Genomic DNA, 17,562 nt, shown 5'->3' with positions numbered 1-17,562 from the left:
ATGTCTTTGAAGTTCTGATTCTAAGCCATAAAGCATGGCACACTGAACTATCGAGTAGTCATCAGCTTTGCTCTGCCAGACGTTCATAACATCCGGAGTTGCTCCTGCAGCGGGTTTTGCATCTAGCGGTGCTTCCAGGACGTAATTCTTCTGTGCATCAATGAGGATAATCCTCAAGTTACGGACCCAGTCCGTGTAGTTGCTACCATCATCTTTCAACATAGCTTTCTCTAGGAATGCATTAAAATTCAAGGGAACGGTAGCACGGGCCATTGATCTACAACAACATTGATATGCAAAAACTATCAGGTACTAAGTTCATGATAAATTAAAGTTCAATCAATAATATTACTAAAGAACTCCCACTTAGATAGACATCTCTCTAGTTATCTAAATAATCCCTTGATCCATATCAACTAAACCATGTACAATCATCACATGAGATGGAGTAGTTTTCAGTGGTGAACATCACTATGTTGATAATATCTACTATATGATTCATGTTTAACCTTTCGGTCTCAGTGTTCCGAGGCCATATCTGTATATGCTAGGCTCGTCTAGTTTAATCCGAGTATTCTGCACATGCAAAACTGGCTTGCACCCATTGTATGTGAACGCGGAGCTTATCGCACCCGATCATCACGTGGTGTCTCAGCAAGACAAAATGTAGCAACGGTGCATACTCAGGGAGAACACTTATACATTGAAATTTAGTGAGGGGTCATCTTATAATGCTACCGCCGTACTAAGCAAAATAAGATGCATAAAAGATAAACATCACATGCAATCAAAATGTGTGACATGATATGGCCATCATCATCTTGTGCCTTTGATCTATGTGACGCCCCAAGACCGATGCTCGAGAAGACTTCCATAGGTTCCGGGTTTCTCCGTGTGTTTCATTTTTGCTTGCTCCTTTTATTTTTGCATTGCATCCATCATATCATTAATTTTTGCAACTCAACTAAATAAACCGTATGGATCTTCGATCCGTTTAAATTGAGGGAACTCACATGGTGGTTTCTCTTTAAAACATACCCTCCCGATATTTAGGGAGATATTATAAAATATTCCAATTTTGGAATTCACCATAACACACTTGCAGATCCCAATGCCTTTGTTATCACAACTCTTGGCCTCTAACTTTGCCATATATCCTTTCGTCATTTTCCGGAGCTCCACCTAAATTCTCGACATTTTTGGACACTTCCAAAACCTAGTCCTAGTTCAAACCCATTTGAAGTAAATTCAAATGAGTTTGAATTTACATCATCCAATCTTGGCCTTCTCTATTTTCTCGGAACAAGCGTATTTTTGTGAGTTCGGGAAAATTATCCCCATGTCCAAAAATCTTTTCCTAAACCTCTCTTTCTTTTCCTCTCTTTATTGTCTTTTCTGCTAAAGAAATATGAGAGGGAGAGAGAGGTCCAGTTGGCCACTTGAGCCTCAGTGCCAGGCCGACCTGCTTCCCCACTTTCCTCCCTAAGGCCCAGGACGGCCAACCAGCAGACCTCCACCGCGCTGGCCCATTTGGCCCAAGGCCATCCCGCAGCCCAGCCGCACTAACCCTAGCGTTCCCATCTCTCGGCCATCTCCCTCGCATCTTCCCTCGTGCCGCCAGGAGACCCTCGCTCGCCCCGATCCCATCTTCCTCTCGTCCTCCTCCCGATCGCCACCCACCGCCGTCGGCGACCTCCAGGAGGGCCACCCCGCGCGCGACCCCGAGCCTCTCCACATGCGCGCACGCCCATCGCTTCGCTCCCGCAAGCGCGCAGCCGCCCCATGGCCCCTGCGTTCCTCTCTCCCCGTCCTCCCATCGCCGTATTCGGCGGGAGCAGGAGCTCCCTGCTGTTTCCGGCCGGCGGAGTCCAAGCCGCCGAGCAGCACCGCACCCTCGTCCCATTTCCCTCGTCCTCCCTCCAACCGCTCCACGCCAGCAGCGCCTCGCTCCGCTGCCTAGCGCAACGGCCGATGTCTCTCCCGCGCCGCCTCTCCTCTTCCTTCTCCTTGTAGAGCACCCCCACGCCTCGGCCTCCTTCTCTCAACTCCAGTTGTCCTGCCGGCGACCAGTAGGCCACTGCCGTCCGTCTCCTTCGCCTGGAGACTGCGAGCTTGCCTGACCCGCGCGGCCATGGCACCACCGGCCTCCATGGTGTGCCTGCGCCCTTCCCTCCTCATCGTCCTGCTCATTCTGGCCGGGGGCCATGGACATGCGTTGCCGCTAGCCTCTGTTGCGTGCGTCCCATCTCCCATGTCGCATCCCGGCAACATTTTCGTGTTCGAGCCCACCGCTGCACCTTTGCACCACAATGTTGCTCGCGGCACACCAAGTACCTAGATCGCCATTTCATCTACCGCCTTCAAGTGGACGATTACCATGGATGTGTGCCGATGTCACTTGGAATCGTCGAGCCCGTCAATACACATACCTGGATCGTCAAGTACCGTCTCCCGGATTCGCCAAGTACCACATCGTCGGTGTCCCTCCAAAATTGATGTTGGAACATGCACGACTATGCGGATTCGCCAAGTACCACTACGCCCCCGAAGAGTTCGGATTTGACAAGTCCGATGTCGCGTTTGTACAACTACGCTGCCGAGACCGAGACCGGCGAGACTGACCTTGTAACGCTATGCAAGTACCTCTACTGGTGACTCGAACATCTACAAACCGTGTACAACTACCGCCGCTATGATTTTGACAAGAAAACGGGTACCTCTACCGTCGCCAATATCGCGAGTTCCTCTACCGTCGCTTGGGTTTGACAAGACGCCGAGTACCACTACGTTTGCCATGTACAACTACACCACGTCTGGACCGACAAGTGCCTTGAGAACATCGGTACTTCTTCCGTCGCCAAGGACCGAAAGTACCACTACGTCCCATCGAACCTGTCCGCCTCGAAACGGTCGCTTCGAAGGTATAAACCACCGAGATGACCGTCTAAGAACGAATGCTTGTGTTGTATGACATGTCCCCTTTGTCTGCGCCGTGTCCGTAGTGTCTCTCGCTTCCTTGCCATCGACTCATGGGACACCCGGTATCCGGGAGCGCCCCACCATCTTTTGAACGCATCCGCGCACTTCTCCTTTGCATCGGTATCTCAATCGAGTTACCGGAACCGGAACGTTGCCGTGGCACTGTTTTCATTATCGTTGCCGTGGCACCCCTTTCCTTTCCACCACGGTGACAAATGCTTCATAATACTCTTGTCAACTTTTAGTAAAAATTGCATAAAACTTGCAAATGCCATCCACATCATGTTAATAACATCTAAAGTGTTAAAAAATTGTTGTTGCATTAAATTGCTAATGCATATGGGGATATACCGGATTTGTTGTTTGTTATATCCGGCCCCATTTAAATTGTTTAGATGGTATAGTTTTGTTATGCTCCACCTCTTTCCATGTTAATCAACATTTAATTTTGTTGGGTTCATAACCAAGAGAGAACTAAATAATTGATTGTGGTGTTTCGTCAATATGCAACTCGTTGCATATTGAGCTCCACTTAATTTGTAGTATTGTTTGTGCACTTTGTCATGTCATGCATATTTAAACCGGACATGCATTATACTTGGTTGTGCATCATGCCATGTTATGCTTGGTTGTTTACTTTGTTGCTTGCTTCTTTCCGGGTTGCTTTTCTCGTTAGGTTCGGTTTCGTTCCGGAGTTGTGAGGATCCGTTCGACTACGTCCGTTTGTCTTCTTCATGGACTCGTTCTTCTTCCTTGCGGGATCTCAGGCAAGATGACCATACCCTCGAAATCACTTCTATCTTTGCTTGCTAGATGCTCGCTCTTTTGTTATGCCTATGCCGCGATACGTACCACTTGCTATATCATGCCTCCCATATTGCCATGTCAAACCTCTAACCCACCTTGTCCTAGCAAACCGTTGTTTGGCTATGTTACCGCTTTGCTCAACCCCTCTTATAGCGTTGCTAGTTGCAGGTGAAGATTGGAGTTTGTTCCATGTTGGAACATGGATATGTTGGGATATCACAATATCTCTTATTTAATTAATGCATCTTATTACTTGGTAAAGGGTGGAAGGCTCGGCCTTATGCCTGGTGTTTTGTTCCACTCTTGCCGTCCTAGTTTCCGTCATACCGGTGTTATGTTCCTTGATTTTGCGTTCCTTACACGGTTGGAATGGGACCCCCTTGACAGTTCGCTTTGAATAAAACTCCTCCAGCAAGGCCCAACCTTGGTTTTACCATTTGCCACCTAAGTCTTTTTCCCTTGGGTTATGCAGACTCAAGGGTCATCTTTATTTTAAACCCCCGGTCCAGTGCTCCTCTGAGTGTTGGGTCCAAACTGTCAGCAGCCGGTGACCACCAGGGGCAACTCTGGGTTGGCCTACCAAAACCTTGGACAATCTGGTGTGCCCTAAGAACGAGATATGTGCAGCTCCTATCGGGATTTGTCGGCACATTCGGGCGGCTTTGCTGGTCTTGTTTTACCATTGTCGAAATGCCTTGTAACCGGGATTCCGAGTCTGATCGGATCTTCCTGGGAGAAGGAATATCCTTCGTAGACCGTGAGAGCTTGTGATGGGCTAAGTTGGGACACCCCTGCAGGGTTTTGAACTTTCGAAAGCCGTGCCCGCGATTATGGGCAGATGGGAAATTGTTAATGTCTGGTTGTAGATAACTTGACACTTAACTTAATTAAAATGCATCAACTGCGTATGTAGTCGTGATGGTCTCTTCTCAGTGGAGTCCGGGAAGTGAACACGGTGTTGGAGTTATGCTTGAACGTAAGTAGTTTCAGGATCACTTCTTGATCACTTCTAGTTCACGACCGTGCTTTGCTTCTCTTCTCGCTCTTATTTGCATAAGTTAACTACCATATATGCTTAGTGCTTGCTGCAGCTCCACCTCATTACCCCTTTCCTACCCATAAGCTTAAATAGTCTTTGATCTCGCGGGTGTGAGATTGCTGAGTCCTCGTGACTCAGATTACTTCCAAAACCAGTTTGCAGGTGCCGATGATACCGTGCAGGTGACGCAACCGAGCTCAAGGAGGAGCTCGATGAAGATCGTGTTCATTGTGTTGTTTCGTTTCCAATTGATCAGTAGTGGAACCCAGTTGGGTGATCGGGGATCTGTTGCATTAGGGGTGGTCTTCTTTTATTTGGTTCCGTAGTCGGACCTTGATTGTATTCTGGATGATGTAATGCTATATTTATGAATTGTGTGAAGTGGCGATTGTAAGCCAACTCTGTACCTCTTTATTATTCAGTACATGGGATGTGTAAAGATTACCCCTCTTGCGACATTGCCTACAATGCGGTTATGCCTCCGAGTCGTGCTCCGACACGTGGAGATATAGCCGCATCGTGGGTGTTACAATCTACATCTCCAAAGCACCGTCATGATCTCCATCGTCACCGGCTTGACACCTTGATCTCCATCGTAGCATCGTTGTCGTCTCGCCAACTATTGCTTCTACGACTATCGCTAGCGCTTAGTGATAAAGTAAAGAAATTACATGGCGATTGCATTTCATACAATAAAGCGACAACCATATGGCTCCTGCCAGTTGCCGATAAATGTTACAAAACATGATCATCTCATACAACAATTTATATCTCATAAGGTCTTGACCATATCACATCACAACATGCCCTGCAAAAACAAGTTAGACGTCCTCTACTTTGTTGTTGCAAGTTTTACGTGGCTACTACGGGCTTCTAGAAAGAACCATTCTTACCTACGTATCAAAACCACAACGATTTTTTGTCAAGTGTGCTGTTTTAACTTTCAACAAGGACCAGGCGTAGTCAAATTCAATTCAACAAAAGTTGGAGAAACAGACACCCGCCAGCCACCTTTATGCAAAACAAGTTGCATGTCTGTCGGTGGAACCGGTCTCATGAACATGTTCATGTAAGGTTGGTCCGGGCTGCTTCATCCAACAATACCACCAAATAAAAATAAGACATTGGCGGTAAGAAGTATGAATATTATCACCCACAACTCTTTGTGTTCTACTCGTGCATATCATCTACGCATAGACCTGACTCGGATGCCACTGTTGGGAAACGTAGCATGTAATTTCAAAATTCTCCTACGATCACGCAAGATCTATCTAGGAGATGCATAGCAACAAGACGGGGAGAGTGTGTCCACGTACCCTCGTAGACTGAAAGCAGAAGCGTTATGTTAACGCGGTTGATGTAGTCGAACGTCTTCATGATCCAACCGATCCAAGTACCGAACGTACGGCACCTCTGTGTTCAGCACATGTTCAGCTCGATGACATCCCTCGAGCTATTTATCGGAGTACCGAGGGGTTACCGGAACCCCCCGGGGAAAGTATTGGGCCTTATGGGCCATAGGGGAGAGAGAGGGCAGCCCACAAGGGGGTGGCGCCCCCCAAGGGGAATCCGAATAGGACAAGGGGAGGGGTGCGACCCCTTCCCTCTCCCTCTCCTCTCCTCCCCCCTTTCTCCCTCCGTAAGAAGGAAGGGGGGCGAATAGGACTTGGAGTCCTAGTCGCCCCCCCATGGCGCGCCCCTTGTGGCCGGCCTCCTCCCCTCCTCCTTTATATACGGGGGCATGGAGCTCCCCATAGGACATCAATTGTTCTTAGCTATGTGCGGTGCCCCCCTCCACAGTTTACTCCTCCGGTCATATCGTCGTAGTGCTTAGGCAAAGCCCTGCATGGATCACATCACCATCACCGTCATCACGATGTCATGCTGACAAAACTCTCCCTCGACACTTTGCTGGATCAAGAGTACGAGGGACGTCATCGAGCTGAACATGTGCAAAACTCGGAGGTACAGTATGTTCGGTGCTTGACCGGTTGGATCGCGAAGACGTTCGACTACATCAACCGCGTTAAGCTAACGCTTCCGCTTTTGGTCGACGAGGGTACATGGACACACTCTCCCCCTCTCATTGCTATGCATCTCCTAGATAGATCTTGCGTGATCGTAGGAATTTTTTTGAAATTGCATGCTACGTTCCCCAACAGGTTTTACATTCTTTTCAGAGACAATGTTCATACAAATGACTGCGATATTGAGAGAAATTAGTGTAGTGAACAATCAACTCAAAATTAACTCCCTAGCTTGGTAACGAACGGTGAATAACTCATTTCAGATCTTGGGAAAAAATAGTGTAGCGAACAATAACCTCACAATTAAGCTTGGTAACTGATGGTAAATGACTCATTCGACCTAACAATGAGGTGTTTTTTTGAGACATATGAGGAGGTAAAAAATGAATACACTCAGCTTTGCAATAACTGACCGATCCATCCGAGACTTAGGGCGTGTTTAGTAGCCCGCATACCCCCAGCTAGGCCCGTGGATGCAAAATTGTCATATTTGCTTGCATGGCATGCACCAAATCTATGGCCTGCACAAACCTTAAATCATCCATGGGCCTGGCTGAGGAGAAACACTTGAATCAACCGTTTATCCAGAGCCATACTCTAGAGAGCAATGCGTGCGTCTAGCCTGCATGCCTTGGGAAGTGCGAGAGATAGGACGAGATGGCCATTTACTCCCCATTCCTCTCCCATCATCGCCCAAGCCCGCATTCACACCCTTCTCTCACCGCCCCATTATTGCCACTGATGGCCGCCGACGCTCCACCATCTCCCTGCTCGACTCCTTCCCCCATCGCCGCTAGCAACCACGACCGTGGACTTACCTCCATGATGCGGGGGGCTCGCTCCGGGTCAGTTGGAGAGACCTCTAAACTCCACTTCCCCCATCTGCACTAAGCCGACGACATGGTGGAGACTGCGATGACCGGTACTTCTTCTGTGGGGGTTGGGGTGTTGGTCGTGGTAGGGGTGAAGACATCCACTGCGGCAGGAGCGGGGATGTTGTCGTTCGTGCGAGGGTTTGCTCCGGCGTCATCCGCTCCCGCTCCACCTCCGGTGGTACCAGATCCACATGGCAAGTACTAGGTCATGCTGTCCACAATTAATCACATGCTTGCTATGCATGTACATTGAACTCAACATTGTCTTTGGTACATTTTATATATTCGATTAGATTTTAGCATTTAGGTTTTTTAGTGCGATTGTTGCTCAGGCGGCAATGCTAGGATCATAGAACCATGTCCATTTTGCGGATTGTGTACCAATTCGATAATATTTTAGCACTAATCATACACCGGATGGATTTCATTAGATTTTAGCATTGATTGTGCACTAATAATAACAATTTAGGATCATCGATTTAGGGCTAGATTTCGGGGAAGCTAAGCTTGACTAGGGAGTAGATCAGTCTGTTTTTTTTTGGGGGGGGGGGGGGGGCTGTTTGATTAGGAATGTGTTGAGAAATTATCTTCACTGATGTGCAGTCCATATATTATAAGGTGATTGTTGGTACGAGGGTTGGTTATACACATTGTAGTGTTATCCTTGTACCAACTCTCCCTTCTACATGACAACATGAAGTGAAGATCATCACCCTTTACATGCACATTGTTATTGTACGCATTGTAGTTTGATTTACATTGTTGTTCGGTAGTATGTTGTGACTAATGTTCTTCATTGCAATGGTCTACCGATAAGTTGGTCATTGACAATGATTCTTCGGGCAGCTGCTTCAAGGAAAAAGTTGTAGTAGAAGGCAATGCCTACAGGAGGTGTCTGAAGAGGCTAATAAATGTTGGCCACTTTCATGAGAAAATAGGTTCAACCCACTTCTGCAAGGTGCTTTGAAGTGGTTATCAGTATGCTTGTTAATGTGATCATGTGTAGGCTTGTCATAGTGGTTTAATCTAATGTTGCTCACTTTTGTTGCGCTTATGATTGTACGCATTGATAATGTCACCACTTGAAGAGGTTGGCACACTATTTGTTTTGCATGTAACCAAACAGCGGCTTGTTGCATCCAATGAGAGCAACCAAACGTCGTACTTTTTTTTCTCATGCAGCCTAGGGCTCTGTGGGTAACAAAACGCAATGCAGAACCAATCAACCTGTGGTTGGATGGTTAGGTGGATACTTTTTTTTGAAACTTTCACCATGGGGGAGGGAGAAGGCTCCCCACCTGAATATATATTAATTGAAGTTAACCAACATCATGTTCTATTAGATGGACAACGGTATCCTCAGCCCACCAAGATTCAAGTCTTGTTGCTCGTATTTATCCTGAATTTATTTCAGAATCGCCGCGACGCGCACTCAATGAAAAAAGATGTTCCCGTCAACTACGAAGCGCCTAAAATGACTTGGTAAAATCTCAAGACGACATGTCAACACGGTCTCTCAGAGATGCTTATAAAGACAGGATATGTGCGTGTGTGTTTATAGAGGTGCGTATATGCGCGTATATTTGAGCGCACCGTGTGAAAAAAAAACAGACCGCGGATGCACAGGCCCAAAGTCCATATAGGAAACCAAGCACGCTGTTCGAACGGAAGGAACACTGGGTTGCTAAGCTAAGCTGAAGCCCAAAACGTTAAAAAAGAAAAACTCGAGCTCAAACTGTTCCCGGCAAAAAAGAAAAAGAAACTCAACTGGCACATGCAGGCCCTCCCGCGCAATTTCTGAATTTATACGCCAAAGGGACGGACAGCTGAGACAACCAAAGAGAAAACAGTCGCACTTGTGCCGTGTCGGGAAATGGGAACACTGATGTACTGCTCGGACTAGTTTGCTATGCATGTGGCGAATTGGCGACCGGGTATCGAGTATGGACGAGAACGAGATACCGCTAGTAGAAACGAGGGAGAGCCATGTAGTATAGTCAGAGCGCACTAGAGCACGCCGCGGTAAAAATGGGGGGAAAGCTCGGATCTCATCCGCAATCTTATCCGGGCCACGCTCACGGTGACAGACAGGTGCACGCCACTCAGCAAGCAGGACTGCAGGATGTTTCCCCTCGATCCATCCATGGAGAAGTGGATATTTTGCCCATTTCTTTGTCGATCCCCGCGGGTATTCAACTATCGATCGATCGACTTTGTTAGGTCCTGGTTAGCTAAGTGTGTGTTTGTGTGAGTGAGCCGCTGAGCGTAATTAAGCAATGATCAATTGGGCTGTAATGGTTCCAACCATGCCGTACGTTGCTTTTCCAGGCACCTCCACTTTCACCGACTGTGTTTGCTAGTACATGGGTACTGCCAATGCTAGAGTGACAGCGTTTAACTTCAACTGAAGGCGCACTAGATAGATGATGACATCTTGCGGTTACCAAAAGCAGTACCGCTGAGTGGCATCCATCCACACGTCGTACGAGGAGGCTTCCACTTCAGCACAGCGACAGCAAAAGAACAGTTAAGTAGGAGTACGTATACGAGGAGGCTAAGTTAGACCTTGTACAATGCAAGGTGTTTAGAAGAGGTGCTTAGAAAAATAAATCAGACTTTTCTTAAACATCGGTGTTTATTTGTTTATTTGTTTTTTTTAGAAAAGGAGGACGACCCCCGGCCTCTGCATCTGGACGATGCATACGGCTATTTTATTAATTATTGACACAAGACCGTATAGAGTCATACAACAATAAGTCTAAAGCCACCAAACTAAGCAACAACTGTCACTATCCCTATCCAGTTGATGTAGAGCGCTGAAAGTCTGGGCCTAATACCAAACAGACCATGCAGCCAAACCTAAACATCTAAAAACTTGAGGTCCCACCCAGGACGCCTGCCGGGTATGGGCACCCACCAGTCCGGCGTGCTTCTCAACCAGGACCCCTGCCGGGTATGAGGCCGCCGCAGTCACCTGCCACGAATCCATCTTCAGAGCTGTACTGCTGCATCAACCTTGGCCGGTCCAACTGCCGCCGACGCCACCATGACGCCAGGCAGCGTCATCCTCCTGCGCGAGTCCATCTCCACTTATCAGGCGCCGAGCCTCCACTGCGCCACGCCGTCGAGATCCGCCGTCATCAATGGAGCAGATGAAACACCGCTCCTCCTCTTGTCCCCTCCAACCAGCACTTGCTCCAAAACGATGCCCCCATGAGAGAGAACGATACTGATAGTATCGTCATCGTCCGATCCGGTAGACCCAGATCTAGGGTTTTCCCCGGAACTTCCCGATCAGGTTGATGAGACCTGCAACGACGATGCCTTCAGAAGAAAACGACGTCTGAGACGCCGCCATCGTCCGCCAAGACCGCAGTCTGGCGCGATTTTCACCGAAAGCCACGTCTTCCCGATCTCGTGGCTGGCTGGAACCGAGCGGAACCTCGCCACGAAGACGTATGTTGCCGTCGGTACTCCGGCGGAGATCCGGCATCTCCTCACCGGTCCCTCCACGCGTCGCCGGTCGGCGAAAGGCCTCCCCGCGACGGATCCAAACGGGGCGTTGGATCCGCAGCAGCCGTCGTCACCATCACGAGCAGGACAGCCCACCTCGCCGGATGGGGCGCTGCCACCGCCGCCATCCATGCAGGGTCGCCGCTCCGCCGCCGATGGTGCTCGGGCCCCCGCCGCACAGCCCGGATACTCCGTCCTAGCCGCCGCCGTTCGATCGCATGAGAAGGGCCGCCCCCGCCGCCTCAGATGGGATCCGCCGCCTCCCCCGCCCAGAAACTTTGGCACCGGGCCCGCCGCCACTGCGGCCCACGCCGGCGGTAGCGGCGGCAGGAGGGGATGGAGGGGGAGGTGCTGGCGGCGCTAGGGTTGGGGCCCCTGGCGTCGCCCGGGGGGAGGCGACGCGAGGGGTGCGCGGGACGCGAGTGTAGACCTGAAACACAAAACCATCGATGTTTATTTGTACAGGGCAGACACTTAATTAAGCGTTTCTCCTGCAGAAATAGACATCGGTGCTTCAAAAAAAATCTGATTTATTTCTCTAAGCACCTTTCTAAGTACCTAGCACTGCACAAGGCCTTAGGCCGCAGATCTGCTGATTAGTTACCTCATCTTCTTACGATGCATGCTTTGCTAGGTAATATACTATAACTAAGTCGTCAAAGATCATGTAGCTCTCCGTAACTTTGTCTGCCTTCTGTCTGATGCCAGTCGTTCAAGACATTGTGGTTGTCACACGATTTGAGGTCATTTTCAAGTTTAACCAACCGCGTCGATTCACTTCTAACTTCCCTTCCTAGTGGTTGTCAATTTTTTGAAGACATGCGGGCACTATAAGGTCCAGATTTACGTTCATGGTAGAAAAGAATCAATTTGAGTAGTAAGAATATATTTTTATGACGCGCAACCATCAGGCAAAATCATAAATACTGAAACCGGAGCCGAGCAAAACTTGTTGTAATAGACAGTTAGAAAGTCGCCGTGCTAAGATCCCATAGAACCAGCGCACCACAGTAGCAGTCATCACCGATGAAGAAAGCCGTAGATCAGAAGGATCAGACCTGTAAATACCCAAACGACGACGAACCAAGACCGACCCAAACAGATTCACCGAAAAGCAGCACCGACCGAATCCCGCGAGATCCGACAGAGACAAACCTCCACACGCCCTCCGGCGATGCTAGACACAACATTGGGACAGGGATAGAACGTGGGAGATATTATTTCTAATGATGGACATCGCCGCCGCCACACAACCACAACCAAGACGTTGAATCTAATAAGAACGAGAAGGAAGTCCCTCCCGCCAGCGGGGGGGCCGAGATTCTTAGCACCTTCATGAAGATGAGGCGAACTAAGAGGAGAAGAACTTTTTTTGTGAAGGAGGAAAGAGATAAGTTCGAGAGCGTTTAACTTCGACTGAAGGCGCACTAGATGATTCTGGTGACGTGTAGGAGTACTACACATCTTGCAGTTACCAAAAGCAGTACCGCTGAGTGGCATCGTTCCACACGTCGTACGAGGAGGCTTCCACTTCAGCACAGCAACAACAAAAGAACAGTTTAGTTACCTGATTACCTCATCGGCGAGGAGGCTAAGTTAGGCCGCAGCTCTGCTGATTAGTTACCTCATCTTTCTTTCTTCTTTTTTGCGGGGAAGTTACCTCATCTTTCTACGATGCATGCTTTGCTAGATAATATACTATAATTAAAAAAAAGTAGCCAAAGATCATGTGGTTCTCCGTGCCTATGTATGTCTTCTGTCTGAGGTCAGTCGTTCAAGACATTGTGGTTGTCACACGATCCGAGGTCATTTTCAGGCTTAAGCAACCGCGTCGATGCACTTTTAACTTCCCTTCTTCCTGGTAGCTGTCAATTTTTCGAAGACATGCGGGCACTACTAGGTCCAGATTTACCTACGCTGTAAAAAAGAACCAATTTGAGTAGTAAGGATATATTTTTCTGACGGGCAACTATCGGGCAAAATCACAAATTCTGTACCGCTACTGATGGACGTCAATTTGCACTAAATTTATACTACCACCACCTCCCTCCATTTTTGAATATTGGCCGTTTTCAAAGTTTAAATTGAACCTACAGAACATCTTATATTCAGGAACGGAGGGAGTATCTGCCAAGGCGTTTTATATATTTAAAAACAGAGGTAGTACAGGTCATGACCCGGACAATCCATATTGTCTTTACTTTCCCCGGTAAGCAAACGGAGTATCTCCTTGCTTTCTGTTTTCGAGCGGACCGATACCAAGCAAAGGGATAATCTCTTTGGCGAGGGAATTGCACAAACCATCACTTATTGAGGCTAGTGTTGCACAAAACACCTACTATACAGGTTTGTTATGAAGAACACCACATATTGGTGTAATACATTGTAAATAGGTCTAATCTAGTGTTTAGATACATTGACATAATTCCAGACAGATAGGTCCCGCTTGTAAAGACAATTTCAACCGGCCGATGCAAACATACATGATTTTTGTTTGCTTTTTCTCCGTTTTGGTGAGCCAAGCAGACGCACGTCTCCGGTTTTTGATTAGATTGGTCAGTGCGCCCATCTTGGCCGACACATTTGTCCGCCTGGTCTTAAAAAAATAGGCACACAAAAAATTTAAATTTAAAACATGCAAATTAATAAAACAAAATTAAACATTAAAACCTCCAGTGAAAGTTTACTTCAAACATAATTAAACATAAAACATAATAAAAACAAAAAAGCCTTCCAGCCATCCTCGGCCACAGCCCTAAGTGTTGTCTTTGTCGCTGGAGCGGGTAAGGTCGAGGAACTCCAGCGGCTGCGCCCAGGGGAACATCGTCTGGTGGGCCGCTAGCGCGGCCTCCTCCGGTGGGGCTGCCTGGCGCCGCGCGCGCCTACTCCTCCTCGCACGGCCAGCACTACCGCTGCTCCTCCTCCACGTGCTCGTGTTGCATGCGGTGCTCCCCATCAGCCCGCTCCTCCTCTACCGTGCGGCGGCGCCACTGCTCAAGGTAGGCCACTTCCTCCTCCTCCGACGTGCCGAGCCACACAGGCGGCATGCTGACCCTCCCGCACAACGCCCTGCCACTGCATATATCTCGATGACTGCGGGCGGTGCCACCCCGGGCGCATGCGATGGCGGCGGTAGTGGCGGGTAGACGCAATCGCCGGCTGTGGAAAGCTAGAGCGCCTCCTCCAGACCAGCTGTGTGAGACTAGTCATATTATTTTGTGATGGTTGTATTGGCCATATAACAACTACTTTGCTGTAGTGGCCACATAGCAATTACTTGGATGCTGAAATGTAATGGCAACAATATCTACCATGTTTTCGGTGTTGGTGATCACATCCCGAACTTGTTTTATTCAAATTTTTGTTCAAAATTTAACAATTTCAGAAAATTTGAAAAAAATTGCAATAAATTTCACATGTCTACAGTACCATTCTGGGAAAGTTTTACCCCATTTAGACCAATGGTTTGGTAGAGGGTGGAAGTTTTAGTTAGCTCAACTGGACAACAAGTTTGGGAGATAATGACGGTCTAATATGTTGGCTGATGTGGCCGGTTTTTATTGCCACATGTGCACTTACAAGCGGGACCCATTTGTCTGGAATTATGTCGATGTATCCAAACACTAGATTATGCCTACTCCTAGTTACAATGTATTACATCAATATGTGGTGTTTTCTGCAACAAACTCGTATAGTAAGTGTTTTGTGCAACATTAGCCCCAATAAATGGTGGTTTGTGCAATTCCCTCTCTCTTTGGCACAAGCAGTGCAAAAATTGGGTCAGAACGTGGCTAAGCTAGCTGCCACTTTGTAAACACCACTAGGTGAGGAGATGGCTAAGCTAGCTGCCACTTTCTGCGCGCCACTAGTAGCTGACTACTACGGCTAGCTGGAAGCTAATTAGCTGCGTGCTGTCCAATTTGGCTAAGCTAGTGCATGTTCTTTCTTCAGGTCTTGTACGGTGTCACCGCGGAACTGTACTTGTGTCATCCTGTGTTCAGTGTTCTGTCACTCTAGGTACTACTAGTAGTCTTCTTTTGGAGGGTTTAGTCTACTTCAGCTACTAGTACTACTACCGGAGTTTCGCTAATCTCCTAATCTTAAGTAAATTGTACGTATATTTATTCAAAACCGGGATGTTTTTTCTCTACAAACTTGGCCAAAATGTATAGCTTTTTGTGTGCAAATGAAACATTATATTTCCTGTTGAGACCAGAAGGGTTGTGTTTTCATGTTCAGCCAAAATCCACAACCATACAGTACGTAGATTACTGTCGTTTTTTCACAGAATTTGCATGGACTTTTGGATGAAGTTTTCTTCAGCCAGAACAGGGCGCGCTAAGTAGTAAGCTTGCCACCGAAACACATACACCGCCGAGCTGCTCATCTCGAGAAACTAAGCCCTCCTCTGCTTCTCCAAGTGAAAATTCCTTGAGTGCGCAGAGAGGAATATTAGCTGGAAATGGGATCCCTCCGTCCAGAGCAAAGGAGCAAAGAAACCGAAAGCGAACGGAGCACGACTTTTGAAGCACCCAGCACAGCCTGTGCATGCATGCTTGATGCTTTGCGTCTTCGATTCTTTTCCCGCCAAAGAAGCAACTCGCGCAGACTCGATCGATCATACAGTACTGTACTTATACTACAGTAAAGTACAGTACACTCCTTCTCCGATCCCTCTCCCTCTCTATACAAAGCATAGCCGACTAGCCGTGGTGACGGTGCACGCGTCCACGAACAACAGCTGCTACGTCGGCGGCAGAAGGTATATACGCCGCGCGCAGCTACGGTGGGCACCGCGATGCCGGCGACGACGGGGAGCGCCAGGCGGGTGGCCGTGCTCCGCTGCATCGTGGCCGCGCTGGTCGTCACCGTGCTCCTCGCCGGCCTCGTCGTCCTCGTCTTCTGGCTCGTCGTCCGCCCCAAGCCCATCGAGTACAGCGTCGCGCGCGCCGCCGTGCGGCGCTTCCACGTCACCGCGCCGCCCGGCGGGGGCGGCGGCGCCACGCTCAACGCCTCCTTCTACCTCACCCTCGCGGCCGATAACCCGAACCGGCGCGTGTCCATGCGCTACAAGTCGGTCGCCGTCTACGTGCACTACGGCGCGGGCGAGGTGGCGCCTCAGCTGGCGGTCGCCGACGTGCCGGACTTCCACCAGCCCAGCCGGAACGAGACGCGGCTCGAGGTGCGCGCCGTGGCGCGGTCGGCGCCGGTGCCCGACTGGACCGCGCGGGAGCTCGAGCACGACCGCTCCGACGGCGAGGTGGGCGTGGAGGTGCGCGTCACCGCGATCGTCCATTTCCTGGTCGGCGGCGTCAAGTTCAGGCACTACAACATGCGGGCGATCTGCTCCCCGGTGGTCATCGGCTTGTCGCCGTCGTCGGCGAAATCCTTCCGGGGCGTGCCGTGCGACGTTGCAATTTCGTGAGACAGACGTGTACATGCATGGCGTCCGTGCGTGTAATTAACTACTGCAGGGTGTTGGTTTATACTGTGTGATGCTCTTAATTCTTTGTTTTTGAGGTAGCTCATCATTCATGCTGAATGGTGTGATGCTCTTAATTCTTTGTTTGTCATGTTTGTAATATACTATGGCCATGCTTGGATTGCTTTGATACAAGTGCACCTATAGAGATGAGAAAGACATCATTCTCGTGATTTTCATGTCATTTCGATATATATACCAATATATGTACTGCACTAAAAGCAGTGCCAGAGATAGGAGGACTGCCAGGGTTTTGCCCACGGATTGCTCCTGCTCGTGATGTCTTATATTAAAAAAAAATGCCATATTTTGTTTATTAATTGTTGAGTATACATTGGGCACGGTGCGTTTTTTATAACAACATACATCTACACTAAGAGGTGGGTGATTGCGAACTAACGTGTGGTCGAGATAGTTAGGTAGACGGTGGTAATATCAGCCCATCAAGGTTCAAGTCTGGTGCTCGCATTTATTCTGAATTTATTTTAGAATTTCCGATGATATGCTTTCAGTGGGAGGAGACGTTCTTGTCGTTCCGGCGATACGCTTTCAGTGGGAGGAGACTTTCCTGTCGATTACGAGGTACCTACGGTGACTTTATAAAATCTCAAGATGAGGCGCGGATTTCTTTGCATCAGATACGGCCTTCAATAGTCACACGACATGTTCTTGTTGAACGCATTGCTACAGAGTCTTCTTCACCGTGCTCTTCAAGGTGAAAAATCAAGATCTGACTTGCAATGGTTTGATCAAAGACTTCCACGTTTGAGCATCGCTGCCTTCTTGAAGGCAGTGCTTTCGAATCATTCTCGTATCACGTGTGTTGTCACTTGTCAACAA

At 48.6% G+C, this 17,562-nt stretch overlaps 1 protein-coding gene across 1 annotated transcript; it reads left to right on the top strand.

The window, feature by feature from the left end:
• Nucleotides 1–15,920: 15,920 nt before the first annotated feature.
• LOC123131835 (NDR1/HIN1-like protein 10) lies at nt 15,921–16,906 on the top strand. The gene has a single exon (XM_044551562.1). It carries the CDS (start codon nt 16,039–16,041, stop codon nt 16,663–16,665), a length of 627 nt encoding a protein of 208 aa, XP_044407497.1. The 5' UTR covers nt 15,921–16,038; the 3' UTR covers nt 16,666–16,906.
• Nucleotides 16,907–17,562: the final 656 nt, after the last annotated feature.

This window comes from Triticum aestivum, chromosome 1A (genome assembly GCF_018294505.1).
Source record: "Triticum aestivum cultivar Chinese Spring chromosome 1A, IWGSC CS RefSeq v2.1, whole genome shotgun sequence".
In the NCBI taxonomy this organism is placed as follows: domain Eukaryota; kingdom Viridiplantae; phylum Streptophyta; class Magnoliopsida; order Poales; family Poaceae; genus Triticum; species Triticum aestivum.
This window is presented reverse-complemented; position numbering and strand designations above follow the sequence as displayed.

What these genes read in the sequence shown, in the direction of transcription:
- LOC123131835 (XM_044551562.1), top strand. Translation starts at nt 16,039, where the DNA reads ATGCCGGCGACGACGGGGAGCGCCAGGCGGGTGGCCGTGCTCCGCTGC.